General features: G+C 46.0%; 2 protein-coding genes across 2 annotated transcripts in view; one reads left to right on the top strand and one right to left on the bottom strand.

The window, feature by feature from the left end:
- The window catches only part of T265_05277 (hypothetical protein), a gene marked incomplete at both ends in the record, with an annotated part of 52,160 nt that extends 39,614 nt beyond the window's left edge, over positions 1-12,546 (bottom strand). Inside the window, 2 exons of the mRNA XM_009170252.1 lie at positions 7,832-8,031; positions 12,322-12,546. Coding sequence (XP_009168516.1) covers positions 7,832-8,031; positions 12,322-12,546 — 425 coding nt within the window. The remainder of the gene's footprint in view (positions 1-7,831; positions 8,032-12,321) is intronic.
- The window catches only part of T265_05276 (hypothetical protein), a gene marked incomplete at both ends in the record, with an annotated part of 22,118 nt that extends 8,113 nt beyond the window's left edge, over positions 1-14,005 (top strand). The window contains one exon of the mRNA XM_009170251.1: positions 13,708-14,005. Coding sequence (XP_009168515.1) covers positions 13,708-14,005 — 298 coding nt within the window. The remainder of the gene's footprint in view (positions 1-13,707) is intronic.
- Between the last annotated feature and the right edge of the window lie 599 nt (positions 14,006-14,604).

Here is a 14,604-nt window from a genome sequence, read left to right as displayed (position 1 = left end):
ATTGGTTCCCGTTTGCCTTGAAATTTGACCAACTTTATAACCTATTCACTTGGCCCGACGAAGTTTTTGTGACAAGCGAAACGTTCAGCTATAAAACCACTGATTGTTTATTACATCCTTCCAAAGATGATGGTTACTTTAAACTTATCCCAAATGCTAGGTTCCGCAAGCTCTTGCCAGAGGATTTCGTTGTCAACTTGACGCATACCTGTTATTAGCTCTCCCATCAGCCTCCGTAAGACGAGCGTCCGTTCTGAATAAGCTAATTTAATTTTTAAGACATATCATCAAAAAAGCGTGTTCGTCATTCCACAACATTCATTTTCCTGTCTATATTCGGATGGTTTTTTTCTTGGTCTAATGACGTGACATATGTATTCGCAATCTCAATTACCTTTACGAAATCTAACTGATCCTTTCCTGCGCGTGCTGAGCGAAGATTGTTACTAGCCGGTATGATCAGGCGCTCTAATTCACAATGGAAGTGATTCGAGTGGAACCAACAAAGTAAGTAAAGTTGATCACAGCGTAACTACGATAAAGCGCTCTGGCCAGTGCGAAAGTCTTTTTTGGTGGCGGATGATGGGCATCGAGTTAGCTTTAGATCCGTTGAGTGCGACTCATTCCTACAATGAGCCAGAAGCCGACAGAAAAGCATTATGGGGAAGCAGAAGACCTTTTTGTGGAAACAAACGGGCGAAGGAGATCGACGATTACATTAAGGCAGTAGCACTGAGATTAGGAGGATGTATTATCATGATCGCTTGTTGCTTTAGTCAGGTGAAGTAGAAGTATTCCCATTATCGGTGCCATTTTCCGTCCATAAGTCCACTGAGTGTGTAGCTCACGTTAACTCAGAGCCATTAGCCCAAGCTACAATAAAGGTAACAGGAACAAATGAAACACGGAAACTACTAAAGGTGCAAGGATTATCGCTACGATATAACTGTAAGCAACCCAACACACTCTGATCATGTGTTTGGAGGGATGGAAAGAATCCAATTCGAGTGAAGAATGTCATTGATCATCACCAGCAGGAGGTTAGTGATGAATACCAGCACCTCAATGTTATACCACTAAAATTCACTTGATGAAGGGCTTGTTTCAAAATAGGAGATGAAAGGACCTTGTGATAGCCTACTGTAAACAGTGCCGGTTGACCGCAACGAAGAGAAAATAAAGGAAAAGAGACTAGTGCTAGCTTAACACAAACAATAAAGGCCAAAACTTTCAAACGATTATGAACTGACAGTACGAAAGTCATTGACATAGCTCAACATCCATATCTTGACACCTCCAACCTACAAGGAGGGTCACTTGGACTAACACCAAAATCATCCAGAATTTCAGTAAACTCATCCGTCCTATTCTGCTGGGTCATACTTTGTCCACTTGGTGGTTTGAGTTATTCTGAATCTGATGTGGAGATCAATGTTCCTATCGACATGCGATGAATCGACATGATCGACCTATCACAGCTTGTAGTGACGTAAGCAGTTCAATCACAATATCTGGTGCTTCCCCAAATGTGAGTTCCCTCATCAGTGGTTAGAACGCGAACTGACTAGTCGGAAATTCCGTGGTCCGAACCGACTTCTGCCTAGGCTTGGGCAACCTGGCAATATCCAGGCCCTCTGGCTTCTTTCTGGTGGCACGGCAGTTAGTCACCGAAAGGGTGCCAGAGTTGAACGTGTTTTGACCACATTGTTGGGGATTAATTGTTTTCAGCTTGTTTTCTTCATACTTTTTAGATTCCGGCAGGATTTACCAGCCAGCTCACCGGATTGTGTCCACAAACTTCTAAGGTATCCTCTGTTGAGCGAATGTGGTTAACAGCACTGCCAGATCGACAGAATCAAACACAACCTTGAAGTCAAAGAACACCGAGATTCTGGGTCGTCTATGCATATGACGTTGCTCTAACACCTGACGGAGTGACCCGGTCAAAACCCACCTTATGCTCACGGGTCGCGACTACGTGTGTGACCGTGAGAAGAATAGTTAATAACGCCAGAAGTCTCGTTACAACTGGAGTCATACTGAAGCCCCTATAGTTAATACCTTCGTTGCAAGTACCCTTTTGAAGAAGGCACTAATATCGGCTCATCCCAGCTGTCTGGGACGGTCTCTTTCTCTCGGAGAGAAAAATGGACAAGAAAGGCACTGGCTGCAGAATCCATCGCCTTCCTTGAACAGAGCAGGTGGAAGGTCGAGACCAGGAGCACAATAACGCACGAGTAAGGATACACATTCGAATGCTTGAGTCTGAATGAGGATTCATATTTATAGTCTATGTTCCTGTTAAATGCTGACAGTCCGGATCGAGGGTAACAGGTGGCCAACTAAAATGTTCGAAGTATTCTGCTCAAAGTTTAAAAGCTCTGCCTTGCTGGATATCAAAGCCACTAAGATCCTTGATGATTTCTCTGACAAGGGGCTTCCGAGGACCAGTCGAACGAACCAATGGAACAAGCTGCGGATGTTCCAAGCATATTTATCATCTTCCACTTCCTTAGCTTGGATCCAGGGCTGGTCGGTTGGTGGGCGCCACGTATACAAACTATTTCCGCTGTTCCAAAAGGTGACACTGCAAAGGAACAGTTTGTGATCAGCACACACCTGCAGCAGGCGCTCTCCGCTGTCTGTGTCTCGTGTCCGACCAAAGAAAACCACATAATTGCGCCTCAGCAGCACCAAGCCTACCTACCTAAGCTTACCTCATATCAGCAGCCACAACGAAAACTAAGCATTTGACCCGTCGTGAAAAAACATCAACAGTGTCTTGGGAACTGTCGTTGACAGATTCAGAACTACAGCTCCTTCGGGCGTAAGCAGATGGAATATGAAAGGAGCATTGGACTACACTATCCGAAATTCCTTCACAAACTTCACCAAAACGAACCACACAGAGGTGACTATCAATGGGTGCCCAATCAGATAGAAACGCTTCCGCTCAATGGCTCAACACAATAACCAACCCGCCGTGTGCAGTCACAGGGGTCTCTGCGTTAACAGAGGTGGGTGGCAGAAATCGTTAGGAGAGCGAGGCCGTTAGCTCAATTACAGTACGTGCGTCCTGGAATCTTGTTTCTGTGAGATAGTGTACTTAAGTGCAGGGGGAATCCAGCGTTCCCAATTATGGAGCAGGTAGAGAGGTAGTCACCTGTGACCTGACAGAGGGGTATGAAAGAGATCACAAAATGTCTGGGCCCTGGACCCTCCAGGATGGCGTCCGCGTGATCCTCACTTTTCCCGGTTAGAGACGCTGTACGATATTTTTACTAATCGATGCCCATGGCACTCTTGCTGTCAGCTTCTATCCATATTGTATGTACGCGTGTTTTGAAGTACAGGCGCCTCGGAATGGTTCTGATAGATTAGCATTAAGTCCCTTCCGGATCCACTTTCTCAAAAATAAGGCTTTCAAACAAACTGCGGCAGCGAAGCATCAGTGTTGAACACCAATTTTAACCTATTGATGATGAAGTATCTAGCGTACGAGCAGGATCTGCTTTACGTCCTGTTTGATTCAGTGTGCGAATATTCATGGAGGATAGGTACACCGGTTTTCGGTGTTCCAAAAGAATTCGGGGTGTTCAGGGTTGTTGATGAAGTCGGGCGCACAGAAGTGCAGCTGAGCATGGTGCATGGCGAATAAGGCGGTCATCCTTAGTCTTTGGAACTACAGAGAAAGCACTCGCATTGGGGTAGAATAGAAGGGGGGAATGTATCAGAGCCTATGAAAAGAGGTGTCAGCAGTAGCTTGTTTTCGCTCACCGGCCCTACTATATGATCCGACTGGAGACACTGCGCGACGGCCGATGCGGCATGAGGGTATTATTAGTTATAGGTACCACGGCTGTACGTAGTCTGGGATAGCATCAGGACGCCCAGACCCAAACAGAAGGGCGATTATGGTTCTCATTCGGAGATTTTGGCTCAAAAGCCTAACCGAAAGTCGGACTGGCATACCACTACAATATCGTTTTTTAAGGAATAAGTCGGCGTGGCTGTTCCATCACCAAGGGACCAAGGGACTGTGTTCGTCAGAATTCTATTAAGTGTTAAACACGGTACGAGACATGCGGTTGGGGAAGTCAAACTGACCAGTGTAGTTAGATGGGTCATAGAGGCACATAAACCACAAATCCCAATGAGATAGTGTTGCTGCAGTTCATAACTTTATATTACGTACTTGAACAGCGCCACGTACAAGGCTGACCAAGAGTCACGGTTTTGCTAGATTTTGAGAAAGTCATCGACCTACGGGATAGGTTAGTTATTTCAAGTATTGTTGGCTAGACGGTGGTGCCCTTGAAGTCCATCCACAATTTCGTATTTTTATTTCCACATCTGCGCTCGGTTAGGGTGTACAATTGACTGCCCAGAACCGTCCTAACAACTGGGAGGTTGTCATGGTTGTCCCCCTTCCCCCTTGTTGTTCAATTTTGTCATCGATTATCATGAAATGCAGACTCCAAGGGACCGTCGTCATCAGTGTTGGCAGTGAATGTATGGAAACCAAGTTTGGAGAGAAATCTGTACGCTTGAATTATGTAGATACCGTTTTGTTGTTTGACGGTTTGTCCGAGCAAAGCACTTAAATCAGGATACCGCAGGCGATCCTTTGTTTCGGCATGTGTTTTGCACCTTCAGGGTGCAAAATCTTACTTCAAAATTTGTCACTTCCTTGTGGCTCTTTGAAACTTTAGAATGAAGGCCTTGAGCTTGTTGGCCGATTCAGGTGTCACGGTGGCCGCATGAGCCATGGTTGTACTGTAATATATGCAGCCAATGCGCGGATAACTATGGTGCGAGCAGCGTTCGTCACTTTACATCATTTACGGCATCAGAGCCAAATCTCGCTGAACCTAAAGAGTCGTCCATACAGACAGCTGTAAGAACGGTCTTAATTTATGGCTGTGAGGCTCGGCCCTCCGATCCGAAGACCTAAGGTTAATGTCTTTGCGGCAAAAAAAGTTAGCTGGCGACAACGTGTACGCAACCAAGTGGTGCCTAGAAAAGTATTTAGTAACTAACTCGATTCGTAAGAGCGGTAGGTTGAGGTAGTTGGGGCACATGTTGCGGATGCCCAACCAGTCTGTTTCCTGTTTTTAGCGAAAGGCGTCGTCATCATGAGATTTGAGGAACCTGGACCCATTACAATTCTCTGGGTACACGGCACATATGTACGAAAACAGTGCCGCAGCTTAAAACCCTTAACGTTGCTACCAGCTGTAAGCTCACTCAGTGCGTTCCAGAACGGAACTTCAATCGAAGCAACCTCACCCAGGGAGTCTATAGCATCAAATCTAAATAATCCAAAGCAACCTGAACCTAGCTTACTTTCACTTTTCTTATGGACAGACACTAATAGGGGTCGGTCTGCGAGGACAATGAGTTTGGAAGTATAATTGGGGAAGCATCTGCATTTAGCTGAAAACTTCAGCTATTCTGGGCATTGAACAGATACGGAATTTCGTCTCGGACAAGGTGAATACACCAGCAGAACATTTAAAATGTGTCCGCAATATACAACGGAGCCAGAGAAGTATGGATGAAGTTTTATGAAAACTGAAGCAGCGAGGATTATCCCATATACAACAGTACATGTAGCGAATGTTTCAGGGCTTCCATCGACCTGGCAACACACAGGGAACCACAAAGGAAGTCGACGGTTGCTGCTGCAAGTGCTTCAAAATGTCTTACCACCCACATGAGGAGAACTAGAGCCGATTGGCTTAAACAACCAGGGTCCTCACGTGATCGGAGGCTCATAAAGTGAAGAGGATCCTGATAGAAAAATCTTGCACGGACTGAACGAACGGTTAGTTTGTGGACACATGGTCAGCGTTCTCATATCATAAAAAAGTTGGCAGCAGTTAACTTTTTTCCGCGTGAACGTTATTCAGCTCGTTCGAGGACCGTCCCATTCGTGTTTACAAAAGCGACCATTGGGTGGATATGGAAAACAAAACATGATCACGCGAACCTTCAACCACTCAACCTTACAACTTTGTTCTTCATGCATGGAGAGCGACTAAGGATGCGAGACCGTCCTGCACCACTCAACCTTACAACTTTGTTCTTCATGCATGGAGAGCGACTAAGGATGCGAGGAACCACCGTCCTGCGTGAACCATCTTAAATTAACCCATGTAAAATGAAATCTACAGAGCACTTATATCCACAAATACTGTCTGTTACAGCAAAGAAACGGAAAGATACTATTGACTCCGCCGGTCGGGAGCGAGATGGCTGTGGTCAGAGCGCGAATATACTGACCGGGAGGTTCGTGATTCGAACACGGCCCGTGCCTCTCGAATTCTCTCGTCTAGGCTCGGGCATCCTGGCAGTAGCCCACCCCTCGTGCGTCCTCTGGGTGGCATTGCAGCTAGGCAAAGAAAGGGTGCTACAGGTGGATTATTTTTTATTGATTCCACCGGTAGTATGGATGACATGTCAGCTCACTGAATCAATGTCTAAAGCCTGCGCTTTAAACGGCCTGATGCATTCAACGTCTTCTCGGAGGTACCGGTATCCTCGCGAGACCAATTTTTCATTAGGATTGAGGACCGTAATTGTTTCTGTAATTGTGCAATCTAACACACTGGAAACGCATCGGTCACTGACGTATTTCCACACACCGCAATTGAAAGCAACGGTGGTGCAGTAAAGCTGCCATGAACACAACACAATAACCCTCTCCCTACTGGACGAATCATCCGCAGTTCCTTTTTTTCGTTCAAGTGGGGTGAGTAGAATTCTTAGAAAGAGAGAAGTTAGGGATGGAAAAAGCATACGCTGCATACATAACATGAACATAAAAGCCACTCACGAAATTCATCCGCGAGGCAGGCTCTCGGCATGACATAACGAGCTCTCTTGAATACCTAAGGAGCTTCTTGGGTTCGACCATTCTGTATCAGGCCAACGAAACGAAGAGTCCGTTCGCGCCCAGCCAACAAACCAACCCGATTGGCTTCCAAACACTTTAGTAAAACACTCTAGTTCAGTGCGCAGGAAAATCCTTAGCGTACGCAATCATTTTTTGTTTGAAGGCTGGGTGATTACTCGTTACCTTATTTTACTCAATGTTTTCGTTTTTCACTCGGGCGTATTTGTTACCGAGCCCATTCCCTGTTCTTTTCATTCACGGAATTGAAGTACGTTATTTCACTTTGAAGTTTTTCAATCAAGTATTAGATCTACATAAGTAACCGTTTGTCACGTGTCCCTTTGCTTTCGCTGTGCATCCACATATCTATAATCATGGGCTGGATTGTGGGAGGCCCCACCCTGCTGATTTTATTCTTGAGCCATAATAACTTTGGACTAGATGGATGTCAGTAGAGAGTAGAACGTGGAAAGCAGTGTCGCGCCTGTCCGGTTCAGATGCAGTTTGTGTATGGGCTTGCAGGATGACCAAAGAGACCGGCTATACAACCCCCTCACCCTGTGGATCCTCATCAGCTTCCAACAATGTGTCGTCCAAGGTTTTGACATTTCTTAGATTCTGCACGTTTCTTCTGTCCCTATTTGGAGCCCGCTGTTCACCGTTGTGTTTAGTGGGTGCACGTGAATTGGCGTTTTTGCTTCAGTCACTAGCCTCCGCTACCCTTGAGGCTATTTCGTGGCCGACCTTAGGCATGCAGGTCTATCGAACGTGTCAGCCAGTTTGGCTTGTTTTTTCTTTAATAGCCCAGGCGGCCCATTCGTTGTGGACGCTTATTAATAATAAGCGTATAGAAACCCGGCTCCGACTGTTTTACTTTCCCGAAGTTGCTGATATAAGGCGTCACCTGGAAATACCGTTGGTTTTAACACGTACCATAGAGTTCCCATGCATTCTTTGAGTGACATGACGCCTGTCGGTAACGGAACCTTGTCCGCACTACCAGGTAGTAAACTCGAGAATAACCGTTCCATCTCGGTTGAGACAGTCCAAAAAAGTGATAATTTTGTAGGTTTGTGTGGACGGAAACACAAGAAAAACACGGCCAGATAAAAGACAACAACGAGCTTCCGTCCCTGAAAGAATACCAAGCGTTTTCCTCCAGATCCGTTGACTCCAAAAACAATATTTCTCCTTGACACTGCTTTCAAGAATGCTATGGTGTCACCAGCGGAAAGTTGCACGATGCGTCCGAGGTGACTGACTCGGACTGGTTTTACGAAACAACCATCACGGATTCACGGATTCACGGATTGATACACAGGATCGAGGCTATTGTCCAAGTTTCCCGGGTCGCTTTTGGTTTTATCGGCCAGCGGCTGTCGTTCACCCGAAAGACAAGTGAAAAAGGGTGTAGCACTGTTCTTTATGTTCTCAGTGCGGGGCAGTATGCTTGCCAGCGCGAAGATTCGCATAAATAAGTGTCTAATAGTGCTTTAAACTGGGTTTTAGAAGGAGTGTGAACAACCGCCGGAGGAAGGTCATCCCACGCACCCACCACCGGAAATGAGAAAAAATTTGTCTAATGAATATGTGTGCTCTGAGATTGAAAATTTTCTTACTATGTCCCCGCCGTGTGTTTGCTGGGTCAACGGTGAAAAACACGTTTGCCAAGCTTTGTTTGAACAGGGCATAAGTAAGAATTAGGTCCCCTCGAAGACGACGGTACACCAAGGGAAAGAGATCAAGCATCGCGAGACGCGTTTCGTGGTCCACGGATTTGAGGCCGGCAACCATTCTGGTAGCAGCTCCCTGGACGCGCTCAATGAAGGTGACGTCTTTCGTGCGTCCTGAGTAGAAAAATTGGTTGGCGTACTCCAGGAGCGGTCTGACGTAGGCCCCATAGAGTATTTCGAAGTACATGCGAGTAATACGGGAGGAGGTGCGTCGGATCATCCGTGAAATGGCGAATGCTTTTGAGCAGATTTCTCATGGTGTTGTGAGAAGGACAAGTTTGGGGAGACCCAGATGCCCAAGTCCTTTTTGGCACCTATCCTCATGACGTTTCCTGCTCCCGTTTTACCATGCATAATAAAATCATTCGCTGAATCCCCTCCAAACGACATATGGACGGACTTTTCATCATTCAGAGGAAGGTGCGAGTCCAACGACCACTGCTTGGCAGCGTTTACATTCATTTTGTGGGCACTGGCATTGGAAGTCCAGGATTTCAAGTCCTCCGCCAAAATTAGGCATGGATTCTATGTATGAAGAACAAAGTTGTAAGGTTGAGTGGTTGAAGGTTCGCGTGATCATGTTTTCCTTTGAATATCCACCCGATGGTCGCTTTTGTAAACACGAGTGGGACGGTCCTCGAACGAGCTGAATAACGTTCACGCGGAAAAAAGTTAACTGCTGCCAACTTTTTTATGATATGAGAACGCTGACCATGTGTCCACAAACTAACCGTTCGTTCAGTCCGTGCAAGATTTTTCTATCAGGATCCTCTTCACTTTATGAGCCTCCGATCACGTGAGGACCCTGGTTGTTTAAGCCAATCGGCTCTAGTTCTCCTCATGTGGGTGGTAAGACATTTTGAAGCACTTGCAGCAGCAACCGTCGACTTCCTTTGTGGTTCCCTGTGTGTTGCCAGGTCGATGGAAGCCCTGAAACATTCGCTACATGTACTGTTGTATATGGGATAATCCTCGCTGCTTCAGTTTTCATAAAACTTCATCCATACTTCTCTGGCTCCGTTGTATATTGCGGACGCATTTTAAATGTTCTGCTGGTGTATTCACCTTGTCCGAGACGAAATTCCGTATCTGTTCAATGCCCAGAATAGCTGAAGTTTTCAGCTAAATGCAGATGCTTCCCCAATTATACTTCCAAACTCATTGTCCTCGCAGACCGACCCCTATTAGTGTCTGTCCATAAGAAAAGTGAAAGTAAGCTAGGTTCAGGTTGCTTTGGATTATTTAGATTTGATGCTATAGACTCCCTGGGTGAGGTTGCTTCGATTGAAGTTCCGTTCTGGAACGCACTGAGTGAGCTTACAGCTGGTAGCAACGTTAAGGGTTTTAAGCTGCGGCACTGTTTTCGTACATATGTGCCGTGTACCCAGAGAATTGTAATGGGTCCAGGTTCCTCAAATCTCATGATGACGACGCCTTTCGCTAAAAACAGGAAACAGACTGGTTGGGCATCCGCAACATGTGCCCCAACTACCTCAACCTACCGCTCTTACGAATCGAGTTAGTTACCAAATACTTTTCTAGGCACCACTTGGTTGCGTACACGTTGTCGCCAGCTAACTTTTTTTGCCGCAAAGACATTAACCTTAGGTCTTCGGATCGGAGGGCCGAGCCTCACAGCCATAAATTAAGACCGTTCTTACAGCTGTCTGTATGGACGACTCTTTAGGTTCAGCGAGATTTGGCTCTGATGCCGTAAATGATGTAAAGTGACGAACGCTGCTCGCACCATAGTTATCCGCGCATTGGCTGCATATATTACAGTACAACCATGGCTCATGCGGCCACCGTGACACCTGAATCGGCCAACAAGCTCAAGGCCTTCATTCTAAAGTTTCAAAGAGCCACAAGGAAGTGACAAATTTTGAAGTAAGATTTTGCACCCTGAAGGTGCAAAACACATGCCGAAACAAAGGATCGCCTGCGGTATCCTGATTTAAGTGCTTTGCTCGGACAAACCGTCAAACAACAAAACGGTATCTACATAATTCAAGCGTACAGATTTCTCTCCAAACTTGGTTTCCATACATTCACTGCCAACACTGATGACGACGGTCCCTTGGAGTCTGCATTTCATGATAATCGATGACAAAATTGAACAACAAGGGGGAAGGGGGACAACCATGACAACCTCCCAGTTGTTAGGACGGTTCTGGGCAGTCAATTGTACACCCTAACCGAGCGCAGATGTGGAAATAAAAATACGAAATTGTGGATGGACTTCAAGGGCACCACCGTCTAGCCAACAATACTTGAAATAACTAACCTATCCCGTAGGTCGATGACTTTCTCAAAATCTAGCAAAACCGTGACTCTTGGTCAGCCTTGTACGTGGCGCTGTTCAAGTACGTAATATAAAGTTATGAACTGCAGCAACACTATCTCATTGGGATTTGTGGTTTATGTGCCTCTATGACCCGTCTAACTACACTGGTCAGTTTGACTTTCTCAACCGCATGTCTCGTACCGTGTTTAACACTTAATAGAATTCTGACGAACACAGTCCCTTGGTCCCTTGGTGATGGAACAGCCACGCCGACTTATTCCTTAAAAAACGATATTGTAGTGGTATGCCAGTCCGACTTTCGGTTAGGCTTTTGAGCCAAAATCTCCGAATGAGAACCATAATCGCCCTTCTGTTTGGGTCTGGGCGTCCTGATGCTATCCCAGACTACGTACAGCCGTGGTACCTATAACTAATAATACCCTCATGCCGCATCGGCCGTCGCGCAGTGTCTCCAGTCGGATCATATAGTAGGGCCGGTGAGCGAAAACAAGCTACTGCTGACACCTCTTTTCATAGGCTCTGATACATTCCCCCCTTCTATTCTACCCCAATGCGAGTGCTTTCTCTGTAGTCCCAAAGACTAAGGATGACCGCCTTATTCGCCATGCACCATGCTCAGCTGCACTTCTGTGCGCCCGACTTCATCAACAACCCTGAACACCCCGAATTCTTTTGGAACACCGAAAACCGGTGTACCTATCCTCCATGAATATTCGCACACTGAATCAAACAGGACGTAAAGCAGATCCTGCTCGTACGCTAGATACTTCATCATCAATAGGTTAAAATTGGTGTTCAACACTGATGCTTCGCTGCCGCAGTTTGTTTGAAAGCCTTATTTTTGAGAAAGTGGATCCGGAAGGGACTTAATGCTAATCTATCAGAACCATTCCGAGGCGCCTGTACTTCAAAACACGCGTACATACAATATGGATAGAAGCTGACAGCAAGAGTGCCATGGGCATCGATTAGTAAAAATATCGTACAGCGTCTCTAACCGGGAAAAGTGAGGATCACGCGGACGCCATCCTGGAGGGTCCAGGGCCCAGACATTTTGTTGTCATATGCACTAGACCAGCTGAACAATAAAGTTGTTGCAGTCCACTCGAACGATATTTGTCATACTTCGACATGCTGAATGACCCCAAAAAAACCCATGACGATCACTAATCTCAAAAGTCGAATATGGGTTGTGTTCCTCGTGAAAAGCGTTCTACCAAACGGATAATCAGCGACAAAAAATTGAGACAGAAGAAAACCCTAATCTAGTTCTAACTAGGACCCAATGCACATAAAGGCGCTCTTTGGCATAGATTGAAACAAATGGAGAATGAGAATATCACAAAGGAAACAAGACATCCTAAACAGGCGGAGTGAATACATACCTTATTGTTTGTGAGAATAAGAGACTTTAGTCTCCTTAACAAGGGAAATCCATCTAGCTTTCGGATTTCATTGTCCGAAAGGTCGATAGTATCGAACTGGTCCAGAGTGCTGCCCAAATTCTCCACAACAGGGAATTTGTACCCTCTTAGGTCTAATTCGCGGTCCTTTATGGCATTGGTAAACTGCGGGGAGTTCTCTACAAGCTCTGGAGTGATCCGAACCATTAGTATAACTGAGTAGCTGAAACAGAAAAAAATTGATTGTTTGATGTTGTGTCTTTCGAAAACAGAATTGATAATAAGCTACCTTGCAAACCAGTTCGTCCGTCAGGAAAAAGTATCCAGGATGCAGTTGAACTGACCACCCCTTCTCTCGCCTCCCGCTTCCGGCTGCATCTCTCTTGTGACACGGAGACCGCTGTATACACCGGGATAGGTAGTCTGTTAAACCATCGAGCAGAAGCACTTCTACTTGACTGAATACTTGATGATAGTAACATGAGCGCGATTTCTTTGGTAGCTTACTTGAAGAAATCTCGAGAAAGAGAAGTCTATTGCTCCCTGTTTATGCCTCAACGGATTGTAGATGTGAATCTACCGAATTCAGTTTCTACAGCGCTCTAGGTTTTTTTTTACAACGGGCTTAGATGTCGTTGTGATCGCGGGAAACATTAATGCATAAGTAAAGTAGCGAGCTGAGACCCAGTTGGTGATTATCTTGGATAATACACGAAACTCATGGTCAATGGAATGTGAGTCGATCAAAGACTGCTACTCTGCAATCCCAAAATCCAGAACGGTGAAAATCGTTTGACTACGTGGTGTCCACCAACCGATGAGATGCTCACTGGCGTTATTTTGCTCAGGTTGATTGATTACCGGGAGAGACCGTAAGGACCAACCTGGGGTTCATTCTGATCGAGTAGGCGTCGACCATATCTTCACCTTGAGACGGGTTATCGAAGAGCAGCATCAACACAGTCCAGTTCAGTTTATCAGCTATGAATCATGCACAAAGGCATGTTGGTTTCAGCTGCTCCAGTTTCAGTCGCCCAAAATTGGGCGGCGGCGGAGACAGAACCAAGTATTTGTCAGTGACAGTTTGTTCTAGTCCGAGCAGCCACGCACTGAAGGTGATAACTTTGATGCGGGAGCGCCAATGACTGCCAGATTGAGAATTTTCTGTCACTTTTTTTGGCTGTTGGTGGGTTGAGTCCAGGGACTCCCCCACCAGAAAGGCAGCAGTTTTCGGCCTGACTGGATTTACTAAGTGATTTTATATTCCCTTGTTAGGTCATGGACTGTTCACCTCTCGGTCGCTTCCACTCTTTGAAGACAGAGCAAAAGTCTTGTTGAATAAACTGACTACCGTCATGCCATTTTTAGCGTGCGCCTTGCACTTCCAAAGTGTAAATTCATGCTTCAGAGCATGCCTGTTGCAATTCAAGGAGAAGCACTGGAGTTTGTGGAAATCTTGACATACCTTGTTGGTTGTATTGGCCGTGATGGAAGTGTGTCCGATGCGATCAGCGCACGAATCTCAAAGACGCGAAGGACTTTTGTCAATTTGCGCTACTTGTGCCGTCGAAACGGCATATCACTGGGTCTCAAGAGTCGTGCGTACCAAGCTCCAGTAACGGCCGTATTGTTGTGTGATTATGAGATGGCCTGTGTAAACGGATGATGTGAAGCGTCTCTATTTCGTTTTACTACCGGTATCTCAGGAGCGCTGGTGTCTGGTGGCGTCGATGACTTCGTACAGACGGAACTTTGATTGTGCAGCAAGTACTTTAGTCGCGGAAAACATCCTGCACCATCAGTTGCGGTGGCCCGGCCATGTGTTACCAAGGCCAAAATACCGTTTGCCAGAGATTCTTTTGGGGTGCGAAGCAATGTGCGCCAGCCTGATGGTACCTGCAGGATATTTTTCATAGCATTCGAACGTGCGGAGAACATTCAGGTCCCAACTGTGGCGTGTGGGAGTGATTCATGTGTTTGTTTGCGTTATTTTGTGAAGTTATGGACATCGTGACTGAGTACGAACTATGCGCTCCATCTTTGGTATTCCTCTTTGGACTAAGCTATAATGAAATCGGCTGCACACATAATTTGTTTGTCAGGTCTGTAGTTCGACGTGATTTTATGCAAAGCTGAACATAGTCATCAAAAAAACTTTTGGACGTGTGTCTAGACCACGTGGCTGACAAAATGCTGGGCCCGATTAAACTGGTGTGAATAGCTCCGAAGCTGTTGGCTAGAGTGAGGTCTACACGCTCCTGATAA

Source organism: Opisthorchis viverrini, assembly GCF_000715545.1.
Source record: "Opisthorchis viverrini unplaced genomic scaffold opera_v5_99, whole genome shotgun sequence".
Lineage (NCBI taxonomy): Eukaryota > Metazoa > Platyhelminthes > Trematoda > Opisthorchiida > Opisthorchiidae > Opisthorchis > Opisthorchis viverrini.
The sequence above is the reverse complement of the archived record's forward strand: the minus strand, read 5'-3'. Positions and strand labels throughout refer to the sequence as shown.